Raw genomic sequence first — 21,203 nt, 5'->3', positions numbered from 1 at the left:
CAAGATTGTTGCTACAACATCAAGTACTTCCACAGAAATATTTTAATAGCTCTCGTTTCCCAGCACAGCATGCCAGTTACCAAATCAAAATTAAAGAACATTTGCCATTCCTACTAATCAAAAAAGATTAAGCAGAAGTCTTGCATGACTATAAAATGGAAAATAGAAATGGAAAAGATTCTTAAAGAAAATTAAGTCAAACAAGCAAATTAGTTTGAGGCTATCAATGTACAAGACAATCAAATGGAGAAAGTCCTCCTTGCAGAGATGATTCCAAGGTCAAGTGACCATTGACAGGGGAAAAAAACATTTTTAGCGCACCAAAGCTGAACAAAATTGCACACTTACTCCAGTTGCTCTTCGCTTCTTTCCAATTCCTTGGCTGTCATTCTGCTCAGTACCAGATGTGCAGCTACTGTCTGTAGCTGCATCTATGTTATTAGACACTGCAAGAAGTGAAGCATTATTTGAAGCTGGACGATTTTCTTCTGAGATTTCTAGTACATTTTGTTTTTCAAGAAGAGGCGTTCTCTTCTCTGGGCTCTCCTGGTCTTGTTTTGTGAGGCCTGTGACCTCAGAGGTGGCCTGTAGGCTGTGTCTCCTTCCACTAGTCTCAGTTCTTTCAGATATAAATGGTGATAAAGGAAGAGAAGATGTCTCCCGTTTCATATCAGCCGCAATATCAGCGCTTGCCTCATATCCAGATGTTATGTGATGTGAGTGGCTGGCTGCAATTATTTGCCTTTGCCCACTTTCTTTTATTTTGGCTTGTTCACTGAAGAAGCTATAAGCAGAAGGATTTCTGTCTGCAATGACACTGCTTTCAGAAAAGCTACGTTTTCTGGCTGAGCCAGGCACTGCTAAGGAAATCCCTTCCCACTGGAATCCTTCCAGAGTAGACAGATCAGATTCTTCACCGAGTTCTAGACCCTCTTGCTCATTTTGAACAAGAGGCACCATTTCTATGCCAAACCTTTAACAAGATAAAAAGAAAAATAAATACACATGTAACAAGCAAGCTAAATCTAGAAACAAAGCCTCCCAATTCCCCAAATGCACGGTACTGCTTTAAGAGATCTGGCAACTCATTACCCTGGTATTCTGTGCTTTCGGTCTCATCTGGCAATGGAGTATCTTTTATGTATCACAAAATTAGATTTAGTGGCCAAGAACCAACAGCATGATTTCCAAGTCAGAAATCATGTTGTTATAATTATTCCAAACCAAGTTTTGAATAAGCAAATATGACACCTTTTCAAGATGCTTCAAAAAACTTCAAGTTTAAAGAAAGTTTCAAAAGTGAAGTATTACATAATTGCTTCCTCTAAACACAAAACCAAACTGTGTATCAGATTAAAGGATTAACAAATGAAAAGGGAGCATTTATTCTGCCTGCAGCAATGCAAGCATTTCTCATAGTCCTGAATAAATGAAGAAATAAGCAACTGTCACAGCATTATTCACAACCTGATTGCATTTTTACATTCTTCCACTTACTAGAACTTGAAAAGCAAATACATTGCTAGTGTCCGTATTCAGATATTAAGCAACAATTATGAACTGATCAAAATTTTTCTGAGCAGCAGACTACTATCACTTATCTATGGATAGACATCCACAGCAGCAAGCAATCATAAAAACTCTAAGTTATTTGTATATGCAAAAGATCGTGGTATAGCAAGCTTCATTTTGAAGCCTTAGTTTTAGGATTCTGGAATTCATTTCAGATTTGGAGAAAAACAACCCTCCCCCCTCAACACACACACACAGAGAGGCATGGTTAGATCTGAAAGCTACCAACCTTGGTAAACCTTTGCCAAGTTCCTGTTTCTTCTTGGTTACCTGCTGGATGACTTGATCCCAGTTGACATTTCGCCGGGAAGCACTAAGAATCTGCCTGAGGGTGGGTTTAAGCCCTGACTCCTTCTCAATCTCACTCCTCCGATGGCCGCTCACATTCCGAATGCGCCGTGCGTTATTGAGATTGGGCTCTGGAAGATGTGTCCCGGCTTTGCTCTTCAGACTAATATGTCGTGTCAGGTCTCTTTGCAGAGAGGCAGGGAGGCCAAGTTTGCTTAAATCAGGAAGAAGGAGGCCTAGTGACTGGCTTCCTCCTTTTTGCAGCTCATGCTCTGAAGGATTTTCAAAACCTTCCATTTCAAAGTGATCATGTGACTTGACACGCTCTTCATCCCCTTCTCCATCCTGTGAGGAGGTTTTCAAATCCACATGCAAATGGTCCTGACCACTTGACAGAGACACTGTGGATTCCATCTGAAACGTAGAATCTTTTAGATCAGCAGAAGCAATACTTGAAGCAGCCAGCTTTTCATCATCTTCCTTTTCAGAGGTGGCAGGTTTACCTTCTGGAGTGTCACAGGGTAAACAAGAACTAACAGAAGAACCCAACTTTTCAGCTCTTGCTTCTGACTTCTCACTTCCCATTAAATCATCATCACTCACATCTTCTAATGAATCTAGTCTGAACTCATTCTTTGGTGATGCTTTCCCAGTTTCTTCCCTATTCTGGTCACCTGTATCCTTGCAAGAGCTTAGGGGAGCATTTTGCAAGGAATGGCTGGACTGAACATCTTTGGGGGTTTGTTCTGCTTCACTTAAGTTATTAACAGGCTCTCCAAGATTGCTACCAAGCACATCTTTGCTGCCTTTTAAGTTACCAGCACAAGCACCATGCAGCTTTGATGAATAAGAGAAGAAACTGTTTGTTTCCAAGTTCAGTGCATTCAAATGACTCTGCTCTTCGCCATTAGTTGAGGATAACAGAAGCTTGACATTTTTTAAGAGACTGTTTGTGTCTTGCTTTGGGGAAGATAATTTTTTATCTGTGATATTCAGAAGAGGGGATTTCAGTGACGGCATCCTATTACTTCTGCCATCATCTTTGTCAGGCTTTTCGCCACTGGAACAGTCTTTCATTACCTTGTAAGAATCAAGGTGATCTGAGGTTACATTAGAAGGGGAAGATGCTTCCCGTTTTTTAAGTTTTGAAAGGCTAACATTGGCTTCACAAGTTTTTCCTTTCACTGATGAATCAGTAAGAGGTATAAATACAGAATCCATTTTATCTGAAGTTTTAGAAACATTATCTTCAGACCGTGGCTGCTGCTCTGCAGCTTTCTGGGATGGGTAGGGAGTCCAGCGATATGTTTTATCTCTGGAAGGACTGCCACTTTTTCCACTGGCTCTTGAAGTTTTGCTTTCTGGTTGCTTCAACGTACCAAAATCCAACGCCCCCTCAGAAGGAAGATTATCACTAGTAAAATCAAGCAAGTCACTCTTATTTCTTCGATCTTTTCTGTATGGCAGAACATCAGTGTCTTTCTCCTGCCGCTGCCATACATGTCTTTCCTTATTATATTTAATTGGCTCTACCGAATATGTATCTCCTGAGCTTCCAAAATTCCAGCCATTTGCACCATGAGGACTAGATTTCCAGTTTCCTCCATAACTCTTGGAATTCCAGCTAGAAAAATGACCTGTTCCTTCTGAGTGCCAAGTGGAATTTCTCTCCCTGGCACTGTGATGCCAATTTGATGTTCCTCCTCCTCCCCGTCCACTTGAATGCCAACCATTTCCAGAATTCCCATAGTTATGCCGATTTGAAGAGCTTCCTGAAACATTTTGGTGCCACACAGAGCGTCCCCTTGGGCCACCTGAATGTCTGTTTATATTAAGGTTCCTCTGAGAGTGTGAAAATTTGCCTTGTCTAGGACTAATATAATCATCCTTTTCCCACTTCCAGTCCCTTTGTGATGCATTATGATGATGCCACGATGACTGATCATAAGCTTCTCTTTCTTTGTAAGTAGCTCTTTCTTCTCGCCTTCTCTGTGATCTCCTATCATCACATTCTAATTCTTGGTTTGCACAGCTTGGTTCAGCTTGCCTACAAAACAATTGAGAATAACCTAAATTCTGATGCCATTCCATTGAAATCCAACAGTGCACAATCCTCATGCATTTTATTTGCACTGGAAAGAATTTTTTTTTTTTCCCCCATAAAAAGAAACAGATAACTTATTTAGCTGCTTTACTGTTCAGGCTTCTGTAGTGTCTGACCTTCAAAACTAATGTTGTACCTTTATTTAAATACAATATTTCAAAATTGCTCTTACAAGAACAACTGATTTGGTGCAGGGACAGTTTAATAGACTAATTCTTAAATATTTCTGTTTAACTCCGAAGATAATATTCCTTTCTATTTACTAGTTATTGGACTAATAAACAAATGAAAAACAAGCTTTTCTGTTGTATAATCTTTGTAATTTCAGTAATCTTGACAGATGAAAAATTCAATAGTAGTGAGATGATTATTTTTTCTGAAGACTATTCTGTTGGTGTTAGATGGCATAACTGAAGTGAACTGATACAAAATAGAAGGAAAGTTAGGCTGAGAAAAGCAGTTATTCTACTTACTGGAGAAAAAAAACCTGAGATCATACCTCAGTTTATAAAACTTAAGTTCAAACACAGATATAAAATGTCCACAGAAGTTGTACCTCAGATACAAATATATTTTCTCTTGTTCTAACCAACAGACTGGAACAGTCCACAGCATGCAATGCTGAGTCTGTATGAGCCTCCCAGAAGCACTACCTACTGCCCTTTGGATAGTACTTGTGCTTGGCAACTTCCCATGAACACGTGGTAAATTATCACATGTACGTTTAAAGATAAATGCTACCTCAACACCAACAGCTATTCCCAGGGTAAGCAGTCTAAACATTCTAAGTATTTATTCTACCAAGTGAAAAGTTTTTATTAGAACTTTTTCTAAAAACTGATTACAGAAATGCTTCTTCCTGACATCATAGGAATACATTCATTCCAGATCCCTGGACAAGCAAGACAGGAAACTTTCACACTACTGCTCAAAAACAATTGATTTGAGTAAATGGAAAATTCATATTGTACCACCCTTTAAGTTTTCAACACACTCCAGTTTTGCTAAAAGATGCACAAATAATTACTCTCTAACAGGAAATGGTCTACTGCATAAGATAAAGTGAGCTCTAAGACAAGAATTCAAAGAAACGATGTCTAAGTGATACCATAAGTTCTAGGAGCTGACTCAACTAGATTATGATCTAATGGAAACAATTTTGCTGTATTAGTAACTTAATCCATGTACTTTCTTTTTTTCACCCTCCAAACCAGCATCCAGTGGACAGAGGTTTTCTAAGATTTTAGTTGCTTCGGAATAGCACTGTACTGACAGCATTACTCCTTTACCATAAAAACCAGGAAAAGTGACATTATTGCTACCTACATTGACCAATATGAAAACATGACCATCGTGCAGTACAGGGACACCCTCGTATGACAGAATGGTGTCAAAACCAAATAATCTCCACAGATTTATGCACTTGGAGATGCTAACTGAAACTTCTAGCCATGACAAGCAAGAGCTTCTTTCAAAAATCATATGCCCCTTTAATACCATCACCATGCCATAATTTATTCAAACAATATATTCCCAACTGGAACATCATATTGGCAATGCACACTTGCAGAGCCACACGGAAGATAAAAGGCAATACTTATTACTCTCTGCAGCCTTCTATTTCATAGTGAGCCATTAGAATTATGTTTAGCTAATGGTAAGCAGTAAGATAAAACAGGTAAGAAATTTCATTCAAGGATTATGGGATTTCAGTGTGACACTGACAGAACAATCCAATTCCTTTTAAAAATAGATTAAAAGTTTTATAAAAAAACATGTTCAGCAACAGTTTCTAAAAGGTCAGGTTCCTATAGACACCCCTCCACCCCAAACAATATTAGCACTACTGTCACATTTATTAAGCCTTTCAGTTAAATGGTATCAAATATTAAAATATTAGGGCTCTCAAAACACAAGATTCCACACTGGGGACTGTTTTTAGCTATAATGGAAAATAGTTGCACTTCCTTACTAGTAGCAGATCAACAGAATGTGAACATTCAGCAGAATGCCATTTACACATTGAAACTACAATATCCACATAGGTCTCTTGGATTGTTCTCATAACGAGTACACTGGCTACAGGCAGTTTACATTTCATGAGCATCTAAGCCTTAGGAGCGTATCCTAACTGTGTTAAAAGCAATTTTGTGACCTGAGAGGAGAAAGGAAAACTCACCGGTTCCGTTCCTTCCTTTGCTTGATTAGTTGAATGAGTTCTTTGTCAAGGTATTCTTCTTCTGCCTCTTCTTTCTCTTCCTCTTTTCTGTCATGGGCATGAACATTGTCTTTGTGCAGCTGGCTGGAGATGTGCTTGGCATATGCTGACAAACCCACCAGTGTCACCCTGCACACCCGGCATTCATGGTTGCTGTCCCTAGGAAGAGAGGCAGAGGGTGGACTTTCAACTCTGCCAACAGGCATGGTAGGTACCTCTGATCTTACTTTGTTTCCTCTGAATGTGCTTGAGTTGAAGGCAACTAGGTTTTGCTCAGTATATTTAAGTTACTTGAATTCTCTGGCTTTTTTTTTCAAGGTCTAGTTTTTTGATGGTCAGTTTTTAAAAGATTTTTTTCCAACAATCAAGAGGTAGAAGACTTGGTAATAAAGCTGCGTTAACTGGGAGAAGGAGTTCTTCTTGAATTGTTGTACTCAAAATCTTTTCAGAGGAAACATAGTGAGCGAGGAGGCAGAGTGGAAGGCTTCCAGAGCTAGCAGGAGCTGCTCCGAAGCCCATCCATGGTGCCAGCTGCACTGGGGTAGCCTGGTGACAGCTTCTACATTTAATCCTTGCCTTGAGCCTTCCCCCAGTGAAATTTAGAAAAGGGAGGAGGCAGTATATGGATACAGCCAATCCTGATACAACATAACCTAAACTGGGACAGCTGAGACTGCTGCCTGGAATCCAAAGACTTCACAGTGCAGCGAGTAATGGGAGGGTGTCTTCAGTTCGCTGTACTTTATTTGGTTCAAGTGTGCATGAGGTCTGCTTTCTACTTTAGAGAACTTATCTTAAAAAATACAGAAATTATTTCAGCTGGAGGAAGTTGACAGCTGTGTCAGACAAATGGCTTTACTCATGTTTCAGTGAATACTGGATTAAGGTTACAACATTTTTTTTACTTTTTTTTTTTTTTTTTTTTTTTTTAAGAAATTCAGATTTCTAAAAATACCTTACTTGTTCTCCTGACAAATCTTTTCAATACTCCACTGTTAAGGAAATACATTGTTAATAATAAACCTAAACAAGGAAAATATGTTTACCAGTTCAAAAAAGTCAGAAAAATACTTAATGAGAGTATAGTCCACTGCAAATAATTCAGTGGGACCAAGTTATGACTCACTGCCTGCCTCCACAATGCTTTCTTCAATTCTACCATTTAATTCATAAAAGCAGATCTGCATATCCCCATGGTGCACTTGCGACTGAAGTGTTGTAATAGTAGCATTATAATACCACCACACAGTTCATAACTGGGGTCAAAAAAATGGGATCCATAAAGGAAAAAGACAAACATGAAACCTTGGTTTTTTAGAGAAAAGTTAAAAATAAAATGAGAAAAAGATCAAAAGATGCACCTTCACTCAAGATACTAAGGCAACATCCTTATTGGAGTGGTTAATGGAGTGTCAGCAGCTATGTTTTATTTATCCTGGAAATCTGTGGTTTTCCTACCAACATAGTTGAGATATTTAACCAATGCAGTCATTCAGGTACAGCTAGAGAGGGTTTTATTTTAGACAGACTAATTCATAAAAGTTATACTTTTTACATTTAATTATTTTGTATGTTGCAGCCTAATTTCAGATGAAACGTTTGGATAAATTTCATTTACAAAGCCAGTAATTTACAAATTTAGTCTGTATTTTCCAGAGAGGGGTGTACTTCATTTTGCACACTTCACACTCACTAATAAATATTCAAAGCCCAGATACTATATATTGTACTTTGGTTATCTTTATTGGGTTAATGAGATAGCCCAAATACAACCAGTAAATTTTACTAATGCCATCGGAAGAATCCTCTCCACACTCATAAATGGCACAGCTATGCATTGCTACTAAAATTTTTAACTTAGGTCATCACACAAGGCAAACTGCAAATATAAAGTTGTCTTCCTGTTGAAAAAGGTGTTCTTTTTACATAACGTTCCACTTCAATCATAAGGACATTTCAACAGGAAACACACCTCAGTGGTACTAATTGTGTTTTAGAGAACAATCCAAATCCTTCATAAGACCCATGTTTCAATTCTTTCATAAACTTTCATCATCCTCATTTATAGATTAACTAAATAAATGCAAAGTTTTACTTACTTTGGACAAAGCCAGTGAGTTAGCAGCTGGCCTAAGGACAAAGAACTTGTTTCTATCACTTCTAATTTGTGAGTTACTAATTACAAAGCTGTGCCTCTTGTACCAACTGACAGTCTGGAAAGAGAAGACTCAAGTGGGTAGTGACTAGACTTTTCTGTCCTGCTCTTAATCTATATGAACCTAAATTAAAATCAACACTATTTTTTCTATATGAGCAACTGCTTTAATTGAAGATGAATTGGCTAGGAGTTCAGTTAGTTATACTTAAGAGAATTTAGATTTCCTTTGGTTCTTTCCTTCCCCTATCCCCATTTGTATCAGCCAGAACTGAACATACTCCATGACATACGCTGATCATGCCTACGCATTTCCCTACCACACAGGAACACCACACAATCTTAGTTGTTCAACAAGAAGGCCAAAAGCAGTTTGAAATAAACATGACAAAAGTTTTCTCAGTATGAAAACATCCAAGAGCTTTATTACTGGATGCATACTTCAAATGGCAGACTCAATGTTCTTCGTAAAAGCGCATTATTTCACTTCCAATTAAAAAAAACCACAAAAAAACAAAAACCAAAACGCTAAGGCTTTGTACTTGACATCCAATTATCCTTATATATCACATTGCGTAAGACTTCAAGGAGAGGAGAAGAGCCTTAAAATGTTTCAGAAAATTACTCTAGCTCTTGAGATTACTAAGTTAACTTTAAAAGGAGAAAAGTGTGAGCCAATGCATGCATTTCCTTTACTTCTTCCCTACAGGAAGTCTAAAAAATTACTTCAGGTAGGATGTTAAATTTGAAGGTAGTAATACTTCGAGTAGTATGATACTACACACTTTAATGGTATTATCCTGTTACACAACTAAACCACACTCCTGAGGCTGTTGTTTGTGCTTCACAATTTCTACTTGGAGTACCTTTTGCTTTACAAGGCTGTAAGACTTCTAAAAGACTTCTACTAAACTTAAATGGGAAGAAGAAGGAGAGGCATGGGGTAAGAGAACAAGGTTGCTGCTGTACAGTGAAAAATGAAGTTCATTATTCATTTTGAGAACAAATACCTTCCATGCATTCTTCTGAAAGAAGTAGTAAAGACAGTTACCTTAGTAATAGAAAATGTAATGATGATGAAAAATGTAATTTAATTTCAGTCTTACGGAAATGGAAAACCAAGAATTGTCAGATCACTTGCAAGCCACTGCAGACACAATATATAACTTCTAGAAATTACTGTTACCTTCAAGAGTCATTAACTAAGATGCCAAAATACATGACATTTTAAGCTGATCTCAGAATCATTGTCAGAAGAAAGTCCAGAACAGAAATGCTCTACAAGTTAGTTGACCAGAAGCCCTAAGTCTGCTTCTAGTGCAGAGGACATTCTGGTTTCTGAGCTACCCCTTCCCAGCTGCTCAGTAACAGAACAAATCCTTTCCACGCTCAACAGGACAGATATCAAATAGCATGATGTGCTTGATCCCAGGCACATTTTCAGAATGTTCTTAACTCCCAAGACCCAGCTGTATGGGGCAAAGCAGAGAACACAAAATTATCTGGGGTTTTTTGGTTTTCTTTTCTTTTTAAGTAAGTATCTGAATTCAGAACAAAAGAAACCCAAGAAACATAGGGCTGAGCAAGGGATAGCAATGGCAGGAGAAAAGAAAAAAAAAAAAGGGTGTGGAATTTTTATGCCCTCTATCGTTACTACAAAGCGTTTTTTGGGGGTTTTCTGTTTTTTTTTTAATGAAATAGCTTCCAAAAAGCTGCTTTCATACATTTTCTCAATGTGACACAAGAACAACTTTGTTAATCTGGACAGCTTGAAGATTTTCTGAATCCCACTAAAACAAATTTAATTTCAAGACGGAAAGATTATTTAATTTTCTTTCCGATATATTTTAACATTTTGATAGTCCACACAACCCCTGCCTAAAGACAGGCTGGTGATGGAGATTCTGAAGATGGAAGTTCTTTTCCCAGTTTACAGCACTTCCCAGTGCTGTGAAGCTCCAGACAATTTAATCAAATATTAAATGGAAGTAGAAATTAGACAACAGAGACTATTTACTAAGAGTCAATATGCACTTCAAGGTAAGCAGTATCTTTTTACTTACTGTCCTGCAATAAGGGTTATTTTTTTATTTTAGAGAGAGAATTTGAAATGCTAGTGGATATAAGCGGGCATACACATATGCTACAGATTTTCTGGAAGTCTTAACCTAAAAACATTTTAAGGTGCTGATTTAGAGAAACTACAGCAACACTTAGCAATTATACACAACAGTAGTATAAAATACTATACAGCTGGCTCCAACAAATGTCTTCATCTGTGGCATGTATGTAATATAATCTTGTACTCCAAACATGGACACTGTTCTGTAGCTCTATGTATGCTTTTCACATAAGAAGTTACTGAAGAGAAATAAGTTTCTAACTTCCTCTACTTTAGAAACATTATAAAACAAAACAGTAAGAGTTTTACTAGAATTCAACCTGGCACAGTATACATTGGCATTAGTATCTATCACAGCACAGATCAGAGTTTTAATTTCACTCAGCCTTTCTTTAATAGTTAACTCCTTAAAAAAAGGGACTTGAGCCCTAACAGCTGCTCTCACCTTACACAAAACAACAGAATAAAAGCTACATGAATGAAAAGCTAGCATGCAAACACAAGTAGTCTACAGATTTTCTGCCCTGGATACAAGATGGATGTGAAAGAAGATCACTTTAGTCCTTTAAAAGATGTTTAAAAGAGATTTGCCACTTCCATATAAAATTTGTGCTGCAAAATGATTAAAAATTAGTTTGTAGATCATATACATAAGTGCAGACTATCTGATCCTTCTGGCTACCTCAACCTCAAACCCCATACACCTGAAAGCACTTTTAAGTGCACTCTGGTTACAACCTGATTCCATATTATCAGGATGATATTTGAATACCCCTTAGCTCCCTCCTCCTGCTTCCAAAGGTTGCAAATAAAACCAAGGAAATCAGAAGGAAAACACCATCCACGATGGTTAGGTCCCTTAACCAAACAACTGGACCAGGGTGGCAGAGGACAAGGCAGCCACAAGTAGATGCAGACTTTACAGCCCAGATAGCAGTCTTCTCAAAGTGGCTTAAAAGATCAACAATTGTTTCTACATCATTGAAAACTTCTAAAAAACATTTTAAAAAGGAAAATACCAGTGGTCATAATTCTGTCAAAAGCAAAATTCTAGTGCTTCCAAGAAACCAAGCATGAAAATGCCAAGACTTAAAAAACATGTTTTTTAATTTTATTTCACTGCAGTCCAAGAAATACAGGAGAGCTTTCTTCCACATCATTTGCCTCAAGTTTTTGACATTAAGAGAACACGTTCATTGCCAGCTTTATCACAAGGCATGTAACTAAGTGATGCATAAAAATAAATTGTGCAATTCAGCTTATATGGGAAATAGGACACGAGTTCTTCCAGAGAGTGACATATAAAATGCATAGAGAGGAATGATGCAAGATTGTTCTCATTCATACCTTCCCTTCAGGTTTTCAAGTTCTCTGTGGTGAAGCATGCTTCTCATGTGTTCTTCCATCTCCTTCAACATGGGGAAAAAAGTAAAATTGGTCAAAACAAAACAAAATGGTTTATCATATGTGAAAAGCTCACTTTGGAGAACTCTCCTGCCTTGCAGGAAGGTGTACTCTACTCCTGTAGGGCTACAGCAGTTGCCATTCCCGTTTCTATGACCATGAAAGTACAAGTAGTCACACTCTCAGGAAGTCATATAATGTTACCTTTCCTGAGGAAGGACACACAGGAGTCATTAGAATTCAACAGAAGGGGGGCAGAATTCCAGGAGAAAGACAAACAGGAGTGCATGTAGCAAAGCTTATTACACTGATTTTTGACAAATTACTATTGATCATCATTTTTATTAAAAGTCTCATTGAGACCACTCTCCAGAATCACAGCACTTAAAACAGTTTTCCTGTGCAATCTGAGCAGACTCTCTGTATTTGTATTATGATACAGCTGTAATTTCATCATCACGTACTATTTTACTGTGCTAGATGCGCTTCAGAAACTGAGATGTACATAACATACCAGTTTGTTGTTTACAGCACCCTTGATCTGCAGTGCTGTTATAATTAATTGCTATTGAAAGAGAGCTGCTGGAAGAGAAAGAATGTTTGTAATTCAGTGAAAGGAAGCATTTCAGAAGATTTAACTTTCTCTGTGTTTAAGCCAAAGTGTTTGGAATTCTTCAAAGAACAGATACTAATCACTATCCTCTTTAGTCCTTGAAATCCCATCCGCAAAGGGAAAGAAACATCTTCAGGGTTGGACAGTTGTGTGAATTAATACATGGGCATTTGCAAGGTACCCATGTGGGTAAGCAATATATGAAGGTCCATTAAAAAACAGTCCGTTTCAATGCAGGCTTTGCATGATATGCAGTACACAGAAGGTACACACCAAATTGACACATTAATGAAAACACATGCTGGGCTGCATAATTCCACATTGTCCTTCCATACAGAAACACAGACCTCCCAAAAGGAATTTTAAAAATTGTGTATTACAGTATACTTAACATACCATAATTTATAGCTAAATAAGTTTGAGCGCTTTTGACTTTAGTATCTTTATACAATATGAAAAACTCAGACCTCAATATTTTTAACATTCAGAATCAAGCATACTGCACAGGTCATTTCAAGAAAGATACTCTAAAGCACATGCAAATATATTATTTGATTTGTCATAGACCTAGATCAATATATTCCTGGTAGATGGAAAAACCCTCACACTTTGCACAATTTTAAAATTGAAGTATTACACACATTTCTTATTAGTATCTTCCTGTTGGTATCTACCAACAGCTGTAAAGCATTAATTATTTACCTTTTTTGAGTTGTACACAATGTGACATAATATGCATTTTCGTTCTCGAACCATGCTTATTACTCTGGAAAGATCTTATCCCATACCTGCAAATAAAAATAATTTTAAAAGAACCAACATTCAGGATTACTTTTTTTTTTTCATTAATCTTTTTTAGTAAGGAAGTAAAAATAAGTTACTATTCATGAAAACACTTGTGCTGAGTTTCTTTAAGTTTCTTGTGCATAGTCAATATTCTTCAAAAAAAAGGTAAGGTAGTTTTGAATAGTCATCTAAAACAGCTATAATAAAAAGTAGCTTTCCCTTTCTTTCATTTTGCTCCTTGTCCCCCAAGACATGGCACTCATTCTACAAGCAAACAGAGATCTGTAGGAATACTCTCAGTTACTCATATCAGATTAACAGAACACTTTTCAACTAGGATGATGAGTGGAAGTTAAGGAACTAGGGAAACCAAGCAGGGCAAACTCAGATCTTTATTTTGCTACACAGGGCAGCTCAAGGAAGATATTTAAGGACCTAGGAAAATGAAACAAAGGCCATTCATGACATCAAAGACCGTTAGTCTTCAAGGTTTATCAGTCCATTTATTCACCACAAAATAAAACCTAAAGTGATTTAAATTCAGTATTTTTCTCATTAACCTCCCTAAGAACTAGACATATGCATGTACTGAAATACTCAATTTAGACAGCATCTTGAGATACATTCTCTAACACCATGCTCTACATGGCACCTTATGTATTTGAATCATTAATAAAAGCTATTGATTTTCATTAATTAGTCCCAAGAGTACAATATTATTCAAAACTTTGCACTAGAAAATTAAACATTTTAACACTGATCTACTTAAGACTTGTATATATATGCAAATGAAAGCACCAGCAGGTCAAATTAAATGCCATATGTATTTTATCATAATGTTTAATTCATAAGGAGAGCAATCAAATTAGAGAGGTACATAACAGTCTAGGTTATAATACAAAGACAGACATGTCGGCATAAGGAACAGGGTATAATCTTTGCCCTTTCTTTTAAGAGAAAGACACTAAAATGCAGAATGATGAAGCATTATAGTAATTTTTTATTGACTTCACAGAGGCAGTTCCTCACCCTAAAGTGGAAAGAAATGTATCTTTTTACTAGTAGGCATTTTTAGATCTCCACACAGAAAGACAAATCCTTCCAAGCTTTGCTATCTAACTTTAGTCAACTTCAGAGCTAACTTAGCTAATATCATCAAACTTAACCTACAAGAGCCCTTCAACAGCTCATCTCCACAGCTTACCCTACAAAGTTAATTCTAATTATTTACCATCAACCTTCTCTATCAGGGGCATCAAACCCTCTGACTAGAAGCTGTGAAGAAAGGGCAAGAACTGGATTTTTACAAAATCCAGGTTACCTAGAGTTAAAGCAGGTCTGACATTCAGTGGTACTGTCCAACCGTAAACAAACAAAAATAAGCAAGTAAAACCACATCCACTGTCATTTCAAAATGCTCTTTGATAAATAACTCTTTTCCTCCAGATTTGCATGTCCATTTACAGTTATGTATGCACCAGCATCTGTCCAGCTTAAAGGGGAAGGAACTGAGAGTTGCAATAGCCCTTTCACCTTTAGACAACAGAGAAAGCAGTTTCCTCCCTATAAAAATCCACATCATCAAAAACACCAAAACAAACACACTTAAAACACAACAGGAGATTCAATCGTCTTTTTCTGTTCCCTAACCAGCATTTCTAGGGTGCCATTCTTGGTCTCACTGAAATACCTGATAGTGTTTAAATATGCATTCTCTAGCTTCATCACATGGGCACCTGATGTACTCAAATCATTAGTAAGAGCTATTTATTTCGACAAATCACCCCCAAGAAAGGTACAAGATCATTCAGAACTTTGTACCAGCCTAAGTCATATAGAGTATGCATATAAATTCATATGATATCAGTGATGTGCATGCAAAAGCACCTGCTTTCATGGAAGGTCAGAACACAGAAATACCAAGTTTTGGAACAAATTACTTTGAAACCACATATAAAGAGTATAACTTGTTTTTAAATATATTTCAACTGAGACAGCAGTTAAGGAAAGTTTAAGCTAATATGAGTAGAGACAGAAAATGAGATATTTCAGCCTCATGATTTTCCAATAGGTTGTTAGGTGAGTCTAGGAGCACATCATCAACATACTGTTTATACACAATCTGTGCAGCTGCAACAAATATAAAAGAATTATTCATAATTATAGACAAGTGACAAAGGTTTGGATGCCTACCCAATATAGGAAAGCTGTTTTAATGTGATTAATATGAAGTTACACCTGAAAAGCAAGGGCGCTAATCATTGCACCAATTTCAGATACTTCCTCTTGCATTAAAATATTCTGTACTCCCCCAACATTCTTCACTAGCTCTACTTTGTAGTTTAGTGGAGTAATACCCTACATGTGCTCAGGCTCGTGTTCAAGATTACTAACGTATTTACAGAATTAATTCAGCACAAGGGTGAAACTGCAGCATGGGACTTAAATCAGGAAAAGCAGCCCAGTGAAGTATGGTGACTTGCTGACACCAGTTAGCGCGTAACATTAAAAAGCTTTCACAAATAGAGCTAACATTACACCTGTTTTGGCTAATTAAAACATACAGTAACTACACATGATTACAGGAAGAGTTTTAGGCTAACTGCCCAATCAACTGGGCATTACTTATGACAGTACTAAAAATACTAATGGACTTCAAATGCTATTGGATGTCACTATGAAAAGTGAAACTTTCACCTCAGCAGAGAGAAGCCCTTAGAGGCAAGGACTCAGCTGTAAAGAGATTCAGTAGATGCTACAGGGACTGGGAGAAGACAGACCCACATTCTATTTCTAGATCACCTCTTGACTTACTGTCTACATAGAGATAAACCACTTCCCTTCATCCTTAGCTTTCTCCCAAATTCTGCTATAAAACCCATGGCTCACTTTAATGAAGTAGTTCAATTTCACTGTAAAAGAACTTTCATGAAGTACTTTGAAAAACATTATAAATTCAAGGTATTCTCTCACTCACTATGCAACAGTGACAAGAAGCAGACAGCTTTTGAGCCATGTAGCCAGTGATGGCATTTCATCTCATCATACACTGTCTGTTCAATCACAAAACTTTCATACCGAGAAACTTCAGAAACAGAGCTTTCTCTACATAAATGCAGGCATATTTGAATTCCTAACAAAAGAAAAAAATCCCATACTTTAAAGACCAAACAACCTTCAAGCTTTTATCAGATTTAACAGTTTGTGCTTCTGAAATCACCAACTGCCTGCATAGCATAGGAAATTACTTATGTAACTTTAATAGGAAAATGAGCTACTCTAAAAAATGAGCAAACTGCAAGCGAAGATAAGGTTTTGCCAAAAAGACCCCACCACCATATAGACGAGAAACACATCAACAGCAAAATGTAAAGCCTTCAAAACAAATGAGATAATATGGCAACTTTCTATTTTGAGAGAATATAACTATTCAGTGGGTGATTTTTTATTTGTTTGTTTTAAAGGGAAGGGATGCATTTTACAACTGTGTGGTGTAAATGCAACTTGCCCAAATCCTGCACCTGCCCAGAGCTTGGAAACACCACACAGTTTTAATTAACTTAAGCAAGTCTGCTACGGAGATTTTTGGAGAATACTTCTCACAAGTAAAAATAGTCTACAAAGAAAATAAGGCATTAGACTACTTCCTGCTACAACATCCATTTGTCCACAGTTATTCAACCTTACCGGATAACATACATTAAAAATGTACGTCAAGGTTAAATCTGCTACAGATCAGTGGCTGAACAGTGACTATATAAAGCCACAAGTGCCATGGATTGGGGCGGGCAGCCCGGCATTCCAGCTGCCTAGAAATCCTCAGGAGGCCTCAGAGAGATCAGCAGCGCTGGCCTGTCTAAAGGCCTGCCTAAATGCTGCATGTCCCTACAGATAGCAGTGGAAACTCTACCCTTGACAAGAACGGGAGTCTAGAAGTTCACCGTGGCAGAATGCTCTGCAGCAACATGCTCCTCAGCTCCTCACAGGGATGTTGCTCCTCCTGCTTTAGCGACTTCTCTCCTGCAGCAACCGATTGCACATGTCGTAGTTGCGCTGTAGAACAGTAATACAGCTGCCACAGACATGAGAAAGGACAGGAGAGCAGAGAGGAAAGAAGCAACTCACCACAAAGTGCATTCATGAAATCTTTAGTTGTCTGATGGGAGGAAGTGGTGGACACAAAGTCATTTTGACTTGGACAGAAGCCTCTTGCTCAGAAGAATTAGGAAGGGAATTGTATTTAGGCCCTGGGAAACACTTAACCACTGCTAGGCTAGACCATATGTAGTTTGATGATCAGCACAATTTATTTTGCTAATCTGCCAAGAATCCTGGTCTTTTCACAGGAAAACCTGGAGAACACCACATAGGCCTTTGAAAGCTGTATCCAACCACCTATTTTGATAAACAAATGCTACAAAGCAGTTAACGATTGCTAATCTAACTAAATAATGATTTATTAAAGCCTAGTAATAGAGAGAGATTTTCTTAAGGAAAAATTTTATGACCATAAAACCACTTCCCTGTATTACACACTGCTCCAAACATCAAAGCCCTGTACCGCTGCTGAGAATGTTGTACAAAACAAGTAATTCATCATAACAAGACAGAGACCTATGCTCAAATTTCATCACCTCCAGCAGAATTTTTGTGGAATAAAGCACCAATATTCAAAGATTCTCTCTCCTTCCCAGATTCATTGCCCTTGAGGCATCTGAAATCACTACGCATCCCCTTACAAGACCATAACTTTTACCAATTACCTTAACATTACTTCTGAGCATATGTGGGAGGCACTTTAACCTTCTATGATGCTGATCTTTGCAACCTAACCAGATCAACAGACAGGAATTTAAGGACTTCCTGAAGTTAAGTCATGACTAACAGCATTATTCTCATCCAGCACACTATCATGCACTGTACAAACTACTTTGTAGTCACAGGTGGATTTTTTTTAACATGGCTAAGGAGATAACTATATTACAGTCCAGTAGTTAAAATACTTGTACCAGAAGCAAGACTTTTAAGGTAAATTCCTCCCTGCTTTCCAAGATTTAACTTCATCCCCATGACAGACTGAGGGTACTCTAAACCCCTCAGCACTGAAGCAGCAACAATGCACAGCAAATGTTATAACTGGGCAGCTGAGTGCTCAACTGTTTTGACATTGAGCCAGAAGGAGAGAAGAGTTATTTCACAGATCAAAGTTCTTTAAGTTCCTGTTAAAAGCAATAAAGTTGACTCCACTAACTAGCCTAGAAGACATCTAACAGAAACTGTTTGCATGCTATCCCATGGGTACGGCTGGCTTTTTACAATATACAGGGAAGGTATACTGGAGATAAGGAGACTGCAGAGAAATACCTTAAACAGACCAGCACAGGCACAGGAACACCTGGCATAAACACAGAGTTTTCACTGATGTCTATTTTTATTTCAAGTAAATCTAAGAATGGAGTACAGACCAGAAGAATATATACACCCTAAGTCACAATCAAACTGCATCTTTCTAATTCCCTACATATAAGCAATGCTAATAATTTCCTAATATCCAAACTAAGTTTTCCTTGCTGTAAACTGAGATGACAATTCCTCCTTAGTGAAAGTAAATTACTTACTGCTCTTACTTATGATAGCTTTTTACGCACTGGAAGATTCAGGGATATCCGCTGTCTTAATTGGAACGGAGAGCTCTTCAGCATCATTGCGGTATGCTGTCATTTATGACACTTAAAATCCATACACCTGGAAAGCTTCTGTTTTCCCCTACACTGCCTGTTCATTTTTAGACATATGCAAACTCTTTTTCTTCAGATGTTTTCCTCAAACACCACATTTCCTGAGCCTCCTAAAATTGCCATTCCTCTTTCCAAATTGCCCACAACACTAAACGGAACATCCAAAACTGGACATAGTATTCCAACTAAGACCCCTATGAGCACCCTTTGGAGAAGGGAATTGTCTTTGTACCCCTACTACCATTACAGCCTCCAATATAATTGATAATGATTGAGACAAAGTCTTATTAAGAAGCAACATAGTGATCCACAAGATGTGGGACAAATAACTTAACCAATTTAGATTTTTCTGTGACTTGCAGAAGAATTCACACTTATTCTGATAACCTTGTCTTCAACAGACCCTCATAAGAATAACAGAAATACCCACCACTTAATTTTACACATATTTCTGTATCATTTAGCTGTATCTTTTTTCTCCTTCCTAGGGTATTTAAGCTCATAATACCCTTCACAGGTATGCATACTATGTCTCTTTCACCAATTAGAAGTTAAGATCGGGGACTCAGAAGCCAAATCAAAACAGACTACTTTATGCATCCCATCTATTGCATTCCACAGAAGCAGGTACCTGGCCTTCGCAAAATGACTCAGACTCCCTAAGAAAGATCTACATAGACACAAGAGAGCGTATAGGAGAGCATCCAGTCAGTCATTGAGCTTTTTCTATTCATACAGTCACTACAGAGTATGAAGAACCACTGGAGAGTGAGTTGAGGCACTCAGACCAAGGTAGTCAGGTCTCTCTTCAGCACTGGAGCTTTTGGTGCCAAGTAAGTTCAAGTTAAGGATCCCAAACATTAGCACAGCAGTCATTAACAACCAGGCAATAGAAATACAAGGGTCTGCCTGAATTCCTACATCTCTGTAGCACAGTTTGTCCCAGGGCTGAATATTAGCGGCTCAGACAACATGGGATCAAAATGTAAAACAGTCTAGGACTAGATGAGAAAAATCCCTTATACTACAAATATGAAAAATATTTTTATAAAAACAAAGAAGTTATTGTAATGCATAGTATCCTCTTATTTTCCTATAACCGGTTTGAGTCAGATAATGTCTCAAATCTTATGACACCATCTGGTGGCAGAGTTCACAGATGATTAACAGATGTTTAAAAATTTGATTCTGATGAAATTTAAATTTGATTCCAGATGTCTTATGAATTTTGTCTTTATGAGATAAAGTGGAAAAATTCAATGGAAAAATACCTTAATTTTACATAGATGAGGTTCTCTACAAGTCTTAGTATCTCTTACACAATTTTAATACGTATTTATAGGATAGTGATTGCTGTTACTCTTTGTACTGGATATCACAGTCCTGCATAAATTAGATGCATTTAGCTGACATCTCTTCAAACGTGTGACATTTTTTGACATATGGACTAGAAGTTACCCAAAGTTTGGTCACAGCGACCAAATTGACTCAGTGTGTTTGCTTGTTCCAAATTGAAAACGCTAGAATACAGCGCCTATTTAACAAATTTTACCTACAAAAATCAGTGGAACGTACGTGGTGGTGCAAATGCAGTTGCCTTGTACTGCCAGTTCAGTTGAACTCAAGCAAGTACTTAAAAAAAAAAAAAAAGTAATACAGTTGCCTTTAATAGAAAGGACTTCAGAATAGGAATCTATTTTCCAAGGTAAGAAGTTACAAAGCCACATTGCACTGGCCCTTAGAACCTACAATATTCATTCCAAATATTGCAGTGCTAATGGGGAGATACTTTCAAACTTCAGCAAAACTATTAACAAAATTTTTGGAAAGCTTAAGTGGTTTTTTTAGGCTAGGATCTATCCGTTCAGCAAAACAGTCAATTACTTTAACACAGTAATTGAGGCTGACTGCAAGAAATAGCAAATTACAAAAGAACAGAAATAACCAGCAGAGATATAGGAAAAGCAGCCCCAGGAACTCATGCTGAAAACAAAGTCCATCAAACCTCAACCCTCTTCTCTCTCAGGTCACACCTCAGAACTCACCTGTTCTACAAAGCTCTTTAAAGCTGCACTTCAGAAGGTAAAACGGAAAATTTCCTCCTTGCATGAGACTATTGTTATCAAACCACTATCACTAAAATATACTGAAGTATAAACTTTAATCATCAATGACATTTCTATCCAATGTTCATGAACTTTTC

General features: G+C 37.5%; 1 protein-coding gene across 4 annotated transcripts in view; it reads right to left on the bottom strand.

The window, feature by feature from the left end:
- ZNF106 (zinc finger protein 106) overlaps positions 1 to 21,203 on the bottom strand; it is a 45,240-nt gene that overhangs the window by 22,427 nt on the left and 1,610 nt on the right. For all 4 annotated transcript variants that reach the window (XR_012650786.1, XM_075030639.1, XM_075030638.1 and 1 more), the window contains exons 2-6: positions 13,179 to 13,264; positions 11,807 to 11,868; positions 6,144 to 6,341; positions 1,802 to 3,907; positions 349 to 973 (exon numbers count right to left, since the gene is read on the bottom strand). Coding sequence is in view for 3 of the 4 variants with exons in the window: in XM_075030639.1 (XP_074886740.1) it covers positions 349 to 973; positions 1,802 to 3,907; positions 6,144 to 6,341; positions 11,807 to 11,868; positions 13,179 to 13,232 (3,045 nt within the window). In the remaining variant the exon portion in view is untranslated. The remainder of the gene's footprint in view (positions 1 to 348; positions 974 to 1,801; positions 3,908 to 6,143; positions 6,342 to 11,806; positions 11,869 to 13,178; positions 13,265 to 21,203) is intronic.

This window comes from Buteo buteo, chromosome 6 (genome assembly GCF_964188355.1).
Source record: "Buteo buteo chromosome 6, bButBut1.hap1.1, whole genome shotgun sequence".
NCBI lineage: Eukaryota > Metazoa > Chordata > Aves > Accipitriformes > Accipitridae > Buteo > Buteo buteo.
The sequence above is the reverse complement of the archived record's forward strand: the minus strand, read 5'-3'. Positions and strand labels throughout refer to the sequence as shown.